This window comes from Dromaius novaehollandiae, chromosome W (assembly GCF_036370855.1).
Source record: "Dromaius novaehollandiae isolate bDroNov1 chromosome W, bDroNov1.hap1, whole genome shotgun sequence".
NCBI classification, from domain to species: Eukaryota; Metazoa; Chordata; class Aves; order Casuariiformes; family Dromaiidae; genus Dromaius; species Dromaius novaehollandiae.
In genome coordinates this window covers 48,396,227-48,411,376 of record NC_088130.1, presented here as the reverse complement: position 1 = coordinate 48,411,376, position 15,150 = coordinate 48,396,227, and the positions used below count along the sequence as shown (strand labels likewise).

The 15,150-nt window shown below is 37.3% G+C and overlaps 1 protein-coding gene across 5 annotated transcripts in view; it reads left to right on the top strand.

Moving 5' to 3' along the window:
• Positions 1–9,618, top strand: part of LOC112987041 (importin-11) — a 107,338-nt gene extending 97,720 nt beyond the window's left edge. For all 5 annotated transcript variants that reach the window (XM_064500842.1, XM_064500843.1, XM_026106698.2 and 2 more), the window contains one exon: positions 9,265–9,618. In XM_064500842.1, coding sequence (XP_064356912.1) covers positions 9,265–9,429 — 165 coding nt within the window. In that variant the 3' untranslated portion in view covers positions 9,430–9,618. The remainder of the gene's footprint in view (positions 1–9,264) is intronic.
• The last annotated feature ends 5,532 nt before the right edge of the window (positions 9,619–15,150 follow it).

Below are 15,150 nucleotides of genomic sequence, written 5' to 3'. Positions count from 1 at the left end.
AGTCCTTACTTTATAGATCCTGAAGAAAATAAATTGAGTTATAAGCCAAATGACTAAATATTATGTGATAGTGTGATTTATTAAAAGCAATACTTTTACAGCATAAGTAGTATTTTTGCTGTGTATTTTGTTTTGGGTATAATTTCTATCTGTGCAGCTAGTCTAAAAATGAATCACAGATCTAATCCAAAGCCCATTAATATCTATGAAGAAACTTTGATGTTAGTAGACTTTTGTATCATCGGTTCCATTGTGTAATCTTATATCATTCGTTAAAAATAAAGGGTATATTCCTTAAATGATTTTTCCAGCCTTTCCCAAAGCATCACAATCACAAGATACTTGCCATCACAGTAAATATAATTTCGTGCCCATCATTTTTGCTCCCTCTTTAGTATCAAAATATCCATGTTTAAATTGAAGAGAATCTCTTAAGGTCTGAAAATCTTTCCAGCACAGAATTAACTCAGGACATTCCCAAAACACTTTTTTTTTCTCAGTTTAGGAGATATTTATTACTTGTTCTTGCATTCTACATACCATTGTGTTATTGCTTGTAGTGATTAGGTCACCATTTTCATGCTGAATAATTAATACATGATTTGGTATTGCAAATTGTGTGATTTTCACATTAGCATTGTCTGAAGATGTTGAGGATAGAAACCCACCTAAAAAAAAATTGGTTTAAAACAACTGATAATTCTGCAGAATTCTGTTGGTTCTGGTAAGTGCAGTTGTGTGGGGGGTTGGGGGGGGACGGACAGTTGTTGTCCAAAACTTGTATACTGCTCTTCAGTCAAACCACTGTTTAAAACTGATGATGTGGCAGAAGTGTGTTATCAGTCCGGCCCTGATAATAGGCACAATAGGATCAAATTGTAAAGTAGCTAGATTTTTGTTGCTGTTATTAGAAAACTGTTCCAGAACTTCAATATTCTAGGGATTTTACTAAGAAGTATTGGCTTTATTACCAGCTATGTCGTGCCGACGTACATTGTGCAGGGTAAGCTGGAGACATTTGGGTGTGATTTTTTTTTTTCCTGTGAACAGTGGTTCAAAAAAACAAAACAATCATTTTGAAATCTTTCAGTAGCTTTGATTTCACACTGCTTTTCCACCATTTTAAAAAAGAGATTTAGACGTGTAGGGAGTTCAGTGCTAAATTTTACGTTTCTCAGGTAATATACTGATAATTGAAAGTAAGTTGTGACATGAGGTCACAAACCTGCATCACGTATTATGCAGGTCATTGTCCGGGATATAGCTTTGGAGCTTCTGCACCACTTGAGGCTAGAAATGGGGTGATTCATTCCACAGAGCTGGTCACTTAGCAGAAGATTGGAAGGGGTCTCTACTCATAAGTGAAAACTGCTTAGAGTATAGTGTTGGCCTAAAGGCAGAATGCATAACAGATACTTGTGCTGTTATGTATTTACTTGAAAGAAAATCTTCTGGCAGTATCAGTTAGTATCGCTCATAGTATAGCCTTAAATATAACTAGTGATCTTTTAAAACAGTTATTTATTGTCATAGCAATACGAACTGTACAAACATACAAGGACATGCAGTCTTTGAAGACCTTACACTCAAGGGGTTAACAAAGCAGACTGAGGAGGAGGAGTAAGAGAGGAGGAGGTGTTCAACAGGCAATGAAGTGAGCAAGTGTAAATGTAGGTTCCTGTAAGTAGTTGTGTATAGAGCTATTTATGCTGTATACAAATTACAATGGAAGTAGAGTGATTTCTCTAAACTACATTCAGTAGCCTCTTTTTCAAAAGTTATTTTTCAGACTGGAATTATCCAGAATTGAAAAGACCCTGCAGGCCTTCTTCTGTCAGATATAAGCGCTCAAACATGTAAAAGGGACCCCAGTTTCATTCAACAACACTGTGTTTTTAAACACCCTTTAAGTAAACCAACCATTTAAAAATAATTTACATTGATCAAAAGGAAAAACTTCTAATTTGAAGAAAAGATGGTGCCTGAATAAGGGGTGCCACGAAGCCTTGTAAAATTGATTTTGTGTAAAGATGCTGAAATGCAACAGTAATAAGCATCAGTATAAAACTTGGATTAGTAAACTAAGGCCCTCCACTGCTGCCACAACAGAAGAGGGCAGCTAATAAACACTTCAGGTCCTGGCATGGAATTATGTAGAGTGTGAAGAGTCATGTTTGAGAGGTATAGAAAAGGTGAGTAGATCTTAACACACAGCTTGGGGAACTTTCAGTGATCTGGACATCCCCTATGCCTTAAGCCATGTCAGCTCTCTAAAACAGCTTTAGTTTCAGAAGGTACAAAGATGACTTAGAACAACATTCACATGTCACCAGCTGGACAGCAAATTGTGTTCTGTTTTCCACAATGCATAATCTCACGCTGTCTCTCACTTAAAGACCGGGCTTGTATCTAGGCCTATGCGTGTATGATGCCCAGCTCAGCTGTAGTTGGTGCATACCACAGCAAGATAATGCAACTCGACAATGACACCTGCAACATATTTAGCTCTAGTATATTCTTTTTTATGTTCCAGTGGTACTGCCCACATAAGTTAAAGCACATTTGTGAGGCACATAAGTGCTAGTAACCCTGTTGTTTAGTATATTGAGTTGGCAAGCAGGATGAATGACAAAGTGCTGAAGATTAGAAATGATTAAAAAAAAAAAAATTGTTCAGGGTAGTCAAAACTAAACTCGATTGTGATCTTGATCCTGAGTGACTTTATGATACAACAACAGAAGATGGCAAATGTCAATAAATGCAAAGTAATGCATGTGCTGCGAGGAAAACAACCGTGCTATACACACACAGTAATGGGATCTGAATTAGCTGTTATACTTGAGAAAATTTTGGAGTCATTGCAGATTGTTCTCTGAAAATGTTAGCAATTGTTGAAAGGACAAAGATGTTAGGGATTATAAGGAAAGGAATTGAGAGCAAAACAAAAGCAGTATTATGCTAGAAATATCCATCGTGTATACACAGTCAGTATTTCAAGCAGTTCTACTCATCATATCAGAAAAGAGATGGAAGAACTGGAAAAGTTAGAGGTTTGCTAAGAAGCAAGGAATCATTTCCATATGAGGAGAGACTAGACCAGGCTCCCGTATTTCTTCAAGGTTTTCTGAGACCAAAGTATGTGTAGTAAACTTGATGCATCCTTCTCATACTATATTTATTGTAAGTGCAGAGATCAAGTGGACTTTATTTGTGCTTGTTGACATGTCTAGGAATTTGGATGTGCTGAAGTTTGCCTGGCACTTGCGTTGGGATTGAACTATCTAAAATGGAAATCCCAGAGACTGGAGTTTGGGTGGTTTGTTTTTAATGCACTCACAAATGCACACAATCTACATGAGATATCTCTAAGGAAAAAGAGGGGCGGGGAACATAGCTAGAACATAGCTGTATGTCTATATAGGTATAAGGTATATGCCTTACCTGAACAGGCTAAAATTCTTTAGTATGGAAAGTAAAAGACTGATACTGTAGAATCATGAACTGAATGGCAATGACAAATGAACGTCCTATAACAAATTTCTGTCCCTTTTTACTAGGCAACAGGTTTAAAGCAAACAAAAGGAATTACTTTTTTAATGCAGCATGTAATTAAATTGTTGAATTTATGACTGCAGGCTGTTTGGAAGCCCATAAATCTAGTTCTTTTTTCAATCAATTTAGACAATTCAAGGAGGATGAATATATTGATGGCTGTAAAGTTCAATGATCCAGCTGCACTTTCTGGCCCATGAGGATTTTAGTGTTGACTGCAGAAAGTTTGAAAGGGAAGAATGACTCTGTGCTGCTTCCTAACTGCCCAGGGTTGGAGACAGAATAACGGATATAGTAGGCTCCTGGTCTCACCTGTACAGCAGTTTTTACATGATGCTGCAAGAAGGAAAGTCAGGTAAATGATTGGCTGAAGGTGTAATCTTTTCAGAAGTGAAGAAATTAAAATTACTGTTTACCAGGAAAATTGATAATCTTATTTCATGTATTGGCTACAGCAGTATCCCCTTGCTTTTTGAATGCTTGTTATTCCCGATTAAACAGATGCTGTAGTCATTATTTTAGTTCATAAACATTCTAAAAAAATTCATTGTAAGGATTATGCTGTTTGCCTTTCCTAGTCCATCATTTTTTATTTGAAGTGAGGAATTTTGAAAGCAGTCAGCAATTTCTAACCCTGCAGTACAGACAGGAATTCCTATTTAGCAAAAATTTGCTATTATCTCAGTTAAGCACCTGTTATTGCTGCACATCACAACTGAATTAGTTCTGCTTTCAAGAAATCAGATTAAATGTGCTTCTCTTTGTAAGCCTATCTTAACGTATTATGTTGTAATTAATTAGGACATTAATCATTCACAGGCCCCATCATCTCCAGATCTCAAAAGACAAAAACCTCCTGAGATAGCATTTAATAGTAATATTTAATCAAGAGTTATAGTTGCTGAGATTTTTGTTGAGATTCCTAATGATCAGTCTGCTCATTTGCAGTATATCTCATGAAAAGTAGAACCTTAAAATTAAAGTTCACTAGAACTTCAGAACTGTGGGGTTTAGTTGGGCAGCCAATTTGCCTGACATTGGCATGGAAAAGAGTAAACCTAACATCAGGACAATGTATTTTAATAACCCTGAAAACTGAGGCTTATTTTGCAACTATGTGGCTAAATGTAATGTAATATTTTACAAATGTTGAAAGTAAAGTTAAAAAGAAAAAAGTAAAGAAATTATTTTTGTGCTTATACAACTGGTTGAAAGCTTAAGGTATTTAGAGAAAAAAAGATGTATATATACATTTCATAGCACAGATTATATATATATATATATATGTATACGGAGAGAGAGAGAAAAAGAGAGAGATCATAGCAAATAATGAAAAAAATAAGGCATGAATTGTAGAGGAAACTGAAATACCCTATCCACCAGTTCAAAGATAGTTCCTTCATGCCGAGAATAAGATTTAGTGATCTGATAGAAAGCCGATTATACCAGCCACTCTACAGGGTTTTTTTCCAATGTTCATTGTCAGGACGACTTTAACAAAAGATATAAAGCAGCTTAGAGCACCTTTCTGTACCGTGTGTTTCCTTGCCAAACTTCTGTTTCCTACCTTCAACTGTTTTGGCTGTGAAGCTGTTGGAGTTTTTAATTTGAAAATATGTATTTCTTGCTCTTCTCAAACTCAGGAGTATTTCAATGGAAAATTGTGGCCAGACTGTTAGGAATACAACATACTTACACATATATAAAAAGGTGGTCCGTGATCCAGTGTTTACAGCCTGAGTCGTCAGTGTTAATTTTGATGTGGTCGTGTTCCATGCCAGACTGATGTCGGATGTTCAGTACTTAGCAAGCCGGAGACTTAATTTTGAAGATGAGGTTTTTTTCCCTTAAAATCAAATACAATAGTCTGAAAATGTCTTTAAGGTCATCTCTTAAACCAGATAATATTCTAATTTTGTGATAATGAAGATAGCTCATGGACTAATTACTGACCTGTTAATGTCAAAGGACTTCAAAAAAACATACATTGAACTGTACCTTCATACTTTAGTGGAATTCTGTTGCATTCAGGGGGACTTTCACTGAGGCAGCTTTTTCTGGGGTGTTTAAACTTGAAGGATTAGTATATTAAGTCTTTAAGTCTTTTCAACTCAAACACAGTAGCATTGACCAAAAGTCTCATTTGGCTTAGAGATACTAGATGATGCTCATGCCAGCAAGTGTTAATTGTACTACAGAACTCGCTACTGGCCTGCAGAATTGCTGTTTTGAACTGTTGGGGATGGGTTTGTGCTTGTGATAATAAACTAAACTGATTTTTCTTAGTTGTTCACTTGTGCTGATAGAACATGTGTTGCACAATAGTACATCAAAAGTGTTTCAGTTACTGTCATCTGCAATGGGAAGACCACATAAAAAAAATTACTAGCTTCATTGAAATACTATGAAAAAGAAAATATGGAATTAGAATGGTTCTGAAATCAAAACAATTATGTGCCCAAGTTGCAGGGCATAGAGTGGCCTGTTCTTGTAGTAACTTTCTGCACCATCCAAAGCTAACAGCTAAATTAGGAATAAAAATATTAACTTTGAATTCTGTGATATATTAAGTTTTCTCATATTTCTCATTTTGGTTATTTTTTCTGGATTAATTGCTTTTCAGTAGTATTGCACGGATTGTTCAGAGGAGCTCTGGAAAGGCATAGTCACCTGCCATGATACCGCCTCTTTATTATGAGGCGCTAGAGAGCGCTCTGACTTGAAGTTCCAGTGAGGCTTGTAAATAAGTAAGGATTCAAATCCTTTAGCATGAACACGTCACAGTACTTTTGTTCAGAACTTGAAGACGACCATTCGGATGCTTACAGGCCTAGTATATTCTAGCAGCTTGTTAAAATTAGGATTTGAAAAGTTGAGGCTTATTAGTGAACTAGAGCATTGGTTTTAACTATAGGACAGGCTTTGACTTGAAGTCTGTTTCTTCTTTTAGGTAGCGGAGGAATAAACTCTAGTATGGAATTGCTAAGTAGAATTTGTTTTGGTAGAGTAAGAAAGTAAGCTGATATTTTGAAGCAATTTGTTTTGACTTTGCACACACTAATATTGAGTACTTTAAGGTTTTATGGTAGGGTCACATAAGTCATATGTTGTTAACTGAAAATTTAGATTAGTTGGTTTGGGGATAAAAAGGTTGCTAAAGAATGGCTTTTTGGAGCTGTCTGCCAAGGTGACTGTGGTGCATGCCGTTTATCTAGATTCTGCTGAATCAGGGTCGCAAGAATGAGAACACTTGTCTGCGCAATTTTAATGCTTGATTTTCTGCACAGAATTCCCTGCAGTAATTTTGTGTATGACTGTTTACAGGTATAAAATTACTGAAACTAACAAATAAATTAGAAATGTGGTATGTTTCCCAGATTATAATTCTTTTTTAACAAATGCAGACTGTTCTGAAATTGATTCTTTCTGTGCTTGGCAAGACAGTGTGTTTTACCCTGTAGATCTGCCAAAGCAATATTACAAGAGGATAAAAGTAACCTTGGCAAATCTTGTTTACAGTAGCTAGAGCTTACATTTTTGTTAGTGTCTTTCAATGTGAAAAGCCTGTTAAAAATTTAGAGATAGGATTGTATTTACTGAGGAAAAATTACTATACAAAGAATGCTATGCTATTATCACAATTAGATCCCTTTGCAAAAGACTGCAGTGTTAGAAATAAGTAATAAAAAGATGATATTTTATCTTTGAAATGTAAAATAGCTGGGGAGTAGAAAATGGTGAAGGATCAAAGGCTAAGATGATAATATTAGGAATACTGAGAGGATGGTTAAGACATTTACAACATGAAAGGTGACCATAATAAGAAGGAAGAAAGAACTTGCCGGCACTGATAGATGATGCTAAAAAGTAGTCTGCTTATTCGCTTCACTTGTTCAGAAGAAATACAACTTCAACTTTTCTTTCATGACAATTACAATGTTTTTGTTTCTTTTATTTTTGCTCTAGCTTTCTTTGCTTTTAGTTTTATCTTAAAGCACTAATAGGCAAACATAAGTGTTTATAATGTAATAAGTCTTTATATTTGTTTGTTTCAATCACTAAATCCTCCCTGTTTTGACTGTAATATTATTAAAAAAAAACCCTAAAGCTGTAATGTCTTCCACTCCATATTAAACCATATCTAAATAATTCTTTTTTGTATTATACCAGAATAGAAAGGAATGGAAAGGTGCCATGAATGTGCAATGTGATTTTTCTTGGAAGAATTTTATTATTATTATTTTACCAATTTTTCCATGAATGTTTGAAAAATTACATAGCTGATCTGGTGAGAGTGACCTAAGCTTACTACTGCTGAAGAAAAATCAAAACTTTGGCTTAGGCACTGGACAGCTTATGTTTTTATTGATGATGTGTCTATGTTCAAACCCATTTGTCAGTCCAGGTAGTTTATTTAGTAAGGCATACTTCCTATATTACGTTCCTGTTTAATACAAACTCTATGTGATGCTAATTGTTTCCCATGACTTCTAGTCAGAGAAGAATTTAATGCCTTATTTCTTAACTCTGATTCAACCCAACGAGGGATTTTATGATCTTAAAAAAAAAAAAAAAAAAAAAAAAAAAAGTGGGTGTTAGTTGATTGTGTTAGATTTCAGTATCTTTTGTCTACAGTAATAATTCTCTTTATTGTTTACATAGTGGCTGATAAGATAATATTGCTAATAATGCAGTAAACTTATGCCATAGATGATGTGTGAAATAAGAATGAGGAAATACAGGCGGAGCAGTTGTGCAACTTTAGTATGCCTCAATTCTTTTGGAGATAGCAGTGTAGCAGGGTATTACAAGCTCAGAAAAGTCTCTCATTTCAGTGGCCTTTGAGGTCTAGCATCACATGGTTTTCTGACCTTCCAGCATAAGTAGTAGTGTTGTGTGGTTTTGATACTAAGACAAGCAGAACATCTCAGGTCTGCAGTAATTTCCTGTTTATTCAACATCCTCCTTTATGATACTCCAAGCTCCAGGTGCACCCACCCTCCCACCGACCCACAAGCATACACAGGTGCCCTCTTCATCCAGCCTGGTGGATCGAGAGACAAATGCCGTGACAAATGCCTCTGGCCTGCCCACACCTCTCATTATCAAGACAGATATTCTCCCTCCCTCCAAAAACTGTGTGATTAATCAGACTTGATTATGTCTTTATGCATCAGGAAAAATTATTTTAGCTAGTGTTGTTTAATGGTTAGAGAATAGGCCTGAAATTCTAAATAAAATGGATTTTTATTTCCAGCTGTTTCTGTTGTTTGTCATATGAATTTAAATCAGTTCAGCTTTTTTCAGTGTTTTGTTTCCTTATTAGTAAAACCAAATTGATTATACTCTCTGAAAACTTTTAAAGTACTTATCATGGTAACATCTGTTGGGTTTCATAGGACTGATGGGGAATTAACAAAGCAGCTTTGAAATCTCTTTATCTTATAAAAGAGCAAAATTTTATAGCAGTTTGGGTCTGTGATTTGAAAACTGTTGTTTCAAATAGTTTGAAACTGCCATCTGTTTTTCATCTTGGAGGTAAATTTGATCTTTGCTTTGTGAGAATTTCTCTTGTTTCTCAGCTAAGTATAAAGAAAACAAGATCTTTTGTTTCCCTGGCTCAGGTTATAGAAGAGATGAGTAAGTCACAGACTATTTTTTACTGTGTGTGTATATATATATATATATATATATTTTTTCTTGTTTCCACAGCTTGCATTGAAGGACCCTGTACACACTGTGTCATTGCAGCAGTTCGTCTATGAGAAGCTAAAGGCACAGCAGGAATTACTGGGAGAACAAGGTTTTCATGCGCTTATGGAAACTGTGGATACAGAAATAGTTGCACAGCTACAAGAATTTTTACAAGGCTTCTAAATAAGCAGAAACAAGATTTTTTTTATGTCCAACTTCCCTTTCAAAAAATACAAAAAAATGAAACTTTAGCCTTCCTTCTTGTATGGAAGAGCCTGTTGAAAGTTGAAAATAACTTGTTTAAAAAAAAATCCTTGAAAATGTTTTTTCCTCACTGTAAGGTTGAAGGAATAAATGTAAATTGGCTCCTGATTAGAGTTTACAAACTTGTTTTATGAGTGTGTGATTTTCTGTGCATGGCAAATGGTGGATTTGCATAAGGAAATATGTTTGTTTTTTTGCTTCCTTTGCTGTTAGTGGAAGAAGCAAGGTTTTTGACTTCATCGTTACATACTCCTAACATTGAGAAGCGGAAGCTGATTTTGGAGTTTTTTTATGCAATGGTAACATCTTGATTTCCCTGCCTTACACTTCTTAATTGCTACTGATGATTTTTTTTTCCCCTGCAGCTGTTTAAGTAGGGGAACTGTTACAGCAGGAAACACTAAGTTTTTAATTAAATTTAATGTTAAACATTATATGCACACACAAATCTGTATACGCCTAAGATTCCCAGGCTTAAGGAGTTGAACAACATTTTTTCCTTTCAAAAGAATAAATTACCAAATGTGAATTTTCCCTGAAGCTGATAGGGTGTGAGTGTACTGTAGGTATTTAAACTATCAGCCTTGGTAGAAGTCAGATTTAGGGTGTATTTAGCATTGCTGAGTAAGTGTCCTTTTCATAGGATGAAGAACACCATCCTAAACCTATTGAGTATGTTTGATTTTAGAGAATACCCTGTAGGATGTAATGAGGATAGCTGACTGAGGAAAAAATGATGGAGAAATCTTGAGGATGGTTGGTGATTCAAAGGAAATATTTTTCCCATCCCTCATTACTATCTTTATTCCTCAATAGGGAAAAAAAATGTTGGAGGGAAGGTGAACAAGGGAAAAGTTATTCTTATCCAGTTCTTCTATGTTGACAGACCTAGTTTAATTTTGTGAAAATTCTGGGATATCAAAATGCACAGTACAATCTTCTTATAGATGGCTGTGTACTGCATGTAACTGCGAAGTCCTTTGTTCCTCTGAGTTACAGAACTGTACTACAAATTCTGATGCTTCCAAAAAGACAAACAGTAAAGTGTCAATTAGACTTTCCAAAGATACCTCACTTCTGACTTAATTTGCACGCTGTTACTACAGTATGTAAAACTACCTGTAATTTAGAGAATGATGCTCTCCTCCACTTACCTTATTGGACCTATAAGGAATGATTGTGCTGCCACATAGAATAAGTCATTATAACTCTTTGTGGCCTTGATTTTTTTTTTCTTCTGTGCTTTAAGATTAACTAAAAGCTTCTTTGCATGAATTAACCCTCATGCTGTTAATATTTCCATTACTAACTCTAAAGTACACTTAAATAGAATATATTAAATAGGTTTTCCTGGATTGCTTTCTGTAGAATAACTATTGCCTTTAATTTGATACCAGTGTACAAATACATGTACAGATGGACATTCCACAAAATGCCCATCTCTCCTGGTGGGCTTTCAGCTTTAATTACTGGAACGGCAGCGTTATTGAAGGTTTGTTTTAATTCTAATTTTAGATAGTGTTACACTTGCATGAAAAGACAGTTTTGTTTTTTCCATCCCTCAGTTAATTTATAGGTTTTAGTGCTGAGTTATACAGAGAACTGTTGGCCAACCTAAAATTCTGTTGTTGCTATTAAACTAACTTTGTTAATGCTTTGTTATGTTATTTTTTCAGAAATGTACTTAGGGTTTTATTATCAAAGTAACACTTATGTGCTTCCTAACTTGGAATACGCAGTCCCAGACAGCGATCTTTGTACCGTAGCTGGCTTTCTGAGTGTTTCACAAAGCTGTTGTAAACTGAGAGTTCTGCAGGAACTTGGTACACTTAAGAGGAAGGAGTGTCTACTAATCCAGCAATATAAATCAGTATCATAGTTGGTTGCCTTGATATTGTATACCTATAAATTTCTGTTCTTCCTGTTATCCTTTCTTGACTCAGCGCCATACAAGTAGCAACACTGAGGAAAGCAGTTAAAATTGTTTGTGAACAGAAATATTTCTCCATAAGAGTAAGATGATTTTATTGGTCTCGGAGGAAAAGAAACTTTGAAATGCTTCTTAAACTATAGTTGTAGAAGTGTTAGAGAATATCAATGTATGTGTGCATATATGAAGATGAAGGCTTTCATTTTTGTCACCAATTTCTCTATTACAAAAAAAATCTTGCTTTCTTGACTTCCTTCTATCTCATTTTTAGTTGTCATAACACAGAGAAACATACCAGAGGTAAATGAGTAACTAATTCTAATTACTTCTAGGCTGCACCTGGGCTTAAAATTGCTGTTATCCAGTACCTGAATTCTTTGCTTATTCATCAGAGGCCTATCATCAGGATACTTCATAAGTGATACTGAAAAGTTTTGAGCCCGGGCTGTCACAATTCAAATAATTATCTACAAACTTGAGACTCAGATAGCTTTGAGTTTTAATTCTTTGTTACCTGGGCAACCACAGGAATAACAGGATAAAGCTTCTCCTTTCTATGCACCTTTGTCTTTCACATCTTGGGGGAGAAAGGCTATTTTGCATTTGGAGAGGATTTTCCTCTTAAGCGCTGATCCTCCACCTTCAAAGCTGAAGTGAACTTTGCTTCACTGAAGGACGATTAAGCTCTTAGGACAGTGGGTATTTTTGTGCCCCCCCCTCACCCCGAGGTGATTGGCTGTTTAAAGGTACAGGAGCCCTACATGCTTTTGACAATCTTACCAGATAACCAGAGGCTTTTCAGTATCTGAGGTATTTTCTTTGCTGCCGCTTTGGAGGGTAATCATTTTTAAAGCATTCCTTCTGTTCCCAGAGGATGTGTGACCACTCTGCTGTGGCTTTTCCTACACCTTTTGGCTGAGGCTGAGTGGCAGTGGCTGCCGGAAGGATCAGACGTCTGAATGCAAAACCTGTCCTCCTTAACCCGCCACCAGCACGCCTCTCCAGAAGATTTTGATACCCCATTAGTCCCTGCTTCTTGCCTTGGCCCAGCCAGGTTTGCTAGAAAAACTGGTACAATGTGCATGTTTCCTGCGTTTGATTTACTCATTCACCCAGCAAAATCAATATTTGCAATTACGAGTTTTAGTCGGTAATGTTCTGTACTTGCAAAGAAATGGACTCAGCACACTAATGGTTCTTTTCCAGTCTGAGCTACAGACAGTTACTGGGACCTGGGGGCAGTCTGTTGAAATTGCATTTGTTGCATAGTTCATCTGCAGAGACTCTCAGCTTGGCTCAGTGTGAAACCAGCACCAACCTCGCTAGCGTTCACACTGCAGGACAGGCTGGGAAATGATGTAGTGTACTTGCAGCATGTTCAGTCTGAGTGAATAAATGGTGCCGTGTATGAGGAGGGTTAGGTGAGCTCCAGCGAGCTTTGTGCTGCGCTTGCAGAGCAGCGTGTCGGGGACGGTGGTGCAGGGACGCCCTTCTATTCTCTGAGGCCTTCCAGCCCCCGTCAACTCACGTGATGGAGTGTTGGCTGCAATTTATTTTAGTGCATGATAATTAATGTTGGCACAGGCTGTCAGGAATGAGGCACGTATTTTTGGCTAACAGTGGCATTATAACATTGTCATTCACTTTCTGAGTGATATCTCTGAAAAAGTGTATTAAATTCATTTTCATATGCATTATGGAACAAGCCAAATTCTTCATTAATGTTTAACTTAGGTTGGAAGATTTTACTCCAAGTTGAGATTGGACTATAAATGAAAATATCACAATAACTGTTCATATGACAGGGCTGCTATCAGTTTAGCCTAATGCAATACAAGTGTTTATCTGTGTTCAGTAGCAGTCCAATACTGAAAAAGGAGAAATTTCAGACTAGACTAGCTGAAAAATTTATTCTGAGACAGTGAGGAGAAGCTTGTATACTGCTTGTTCATGCTATGCCAGGTTCAAATCAGGCATTGTTATATAAAACACAGTGGTATAAATTCTTCAGCTTTGTAAGAAATCAACAAATCCTTTTTATCCAAACCCTTCTCTCCCTCCCCAAATATGAGATTAAATTTTTACTTGAAGGTGCTAAATTAGGGCTACTGCAAGCTTGGAGGATTTGGGATTGTTGCTTTGATCTTGTTCCTGTTCTAGCTTTGTTTTATAATAATTTCAGGTTTTTTTCTGCAGCACAGTTAAATTCCTGAGGCTTATGAATCAGTATACCTTTCAGAAGAGGCCGCGGTTGTGAAGTTGAATGTAAGCCTTTTCTGCTTCTGATAAGAATAAACAGTCTTTGAAATTATGAGCTGATGAAAAAAAAGAGAACTGATTTTGCTATTTTCATCTTTAAAAAAAATTAACTTTGTAGATCACTGACATGACCCTTTTTTTGCCCTTTGGTATAAATGATGAATTAATAACCCATCTAATCAAACATTACTCAAAATTTGCAGCTTCTAGAGATAACTTTATCTATGCAAGATTTTATAAATACTTGAAATCAAATCACGTAGTCTGGGTATTTTTATCACAGACAACAATTATCAGAATAATTTTGTTTCCACAAACGTTTTTAGGTTGGATGACGAAGTATGTTAAAGCTCTAGCTTTAGTAAGTAAAAAAAATAGAGATGTATAGATAGGTGTGCATATACATGCATGGAGACTGTTTATAGTCATAATATATATAGCTGTTATAATGTATATGTATATATACAGCTATAGACACTGTTAGTTATATGTAGCTATCATGTGTATCATATGTATATATTAGCTGAAATAAGTTGGTATCATAGATCATGTCATCATATTGCACGTTATATATGCGGTAGTCATACATCATATATAACTACTGCACATATGTAGAATTACTGCATGCATATGCACATATGTGTATAGGTACATGCCATATATATACGTAGGGGTGTGTGTGTGTGTGTGTGTGTGTGTAGCAGCTGCAGCTGTTTCACCCAGGAAGGGGCAGGTGGCCCCATGGTGCGGGGGGGGGGGGGGGGGGGCAGGGGGGGGCGCGAATCCGGCCTGGCTCGGCCCAGCTGTCGTCGGAGTGGGCCGGGGCTTCCTGCATGTCAGGGCTGCGAGGGGGGTTTTGGGTGCTCCTCCTCGCTGCCCGCCGCAGCCCCCAGCTCGGTGCCCTCCTCCGCCCATGGCCGCGCAGGGGCGGCGCAAGCAGGGCCTGGGACAGGGCAGGAGTTGTGGGGCTGCTCGGGACAGAGGCGTCTCAGCACGGAGGAGGTGCTCCAATAAGCATTTGAGAAACTAATTTCCATCTCATCGCAGAAATACAGCATTCCCCCAGTGGTTCAGGATCGGGCCCTGTACGCAGTTTCAGCGGCACTTCATTTCTCTCAAAGTTGCAGCCGCTCGTGAAGTGAAACTAGTAAATAGTAGCTCTGTGTGCAGTTGTTTAACGTGGTCAGGAACGTTTTGTCAATGCGAAAACCGCAGCTGGAGCGTAGGACAGGGTTTCTGTTTCCCTTAAAACCTGCCCCAGGAAGGGGCCAAGACTGTGGGTGTGCATTTTGTCCAAGACCCGCTGTGCAGGTGTTGATGTCCTCGGTGCCCCCTAGGAAGGGTGGCTGCCGTGCCCCGCTGCCCTGCCGCCGGGCAGTGACCCAACGGGCACGACTGCCTCCGCAGCCCAGCTGTGAGCGGGGAGTTTTCCCAGCATTGACTGAACTAGC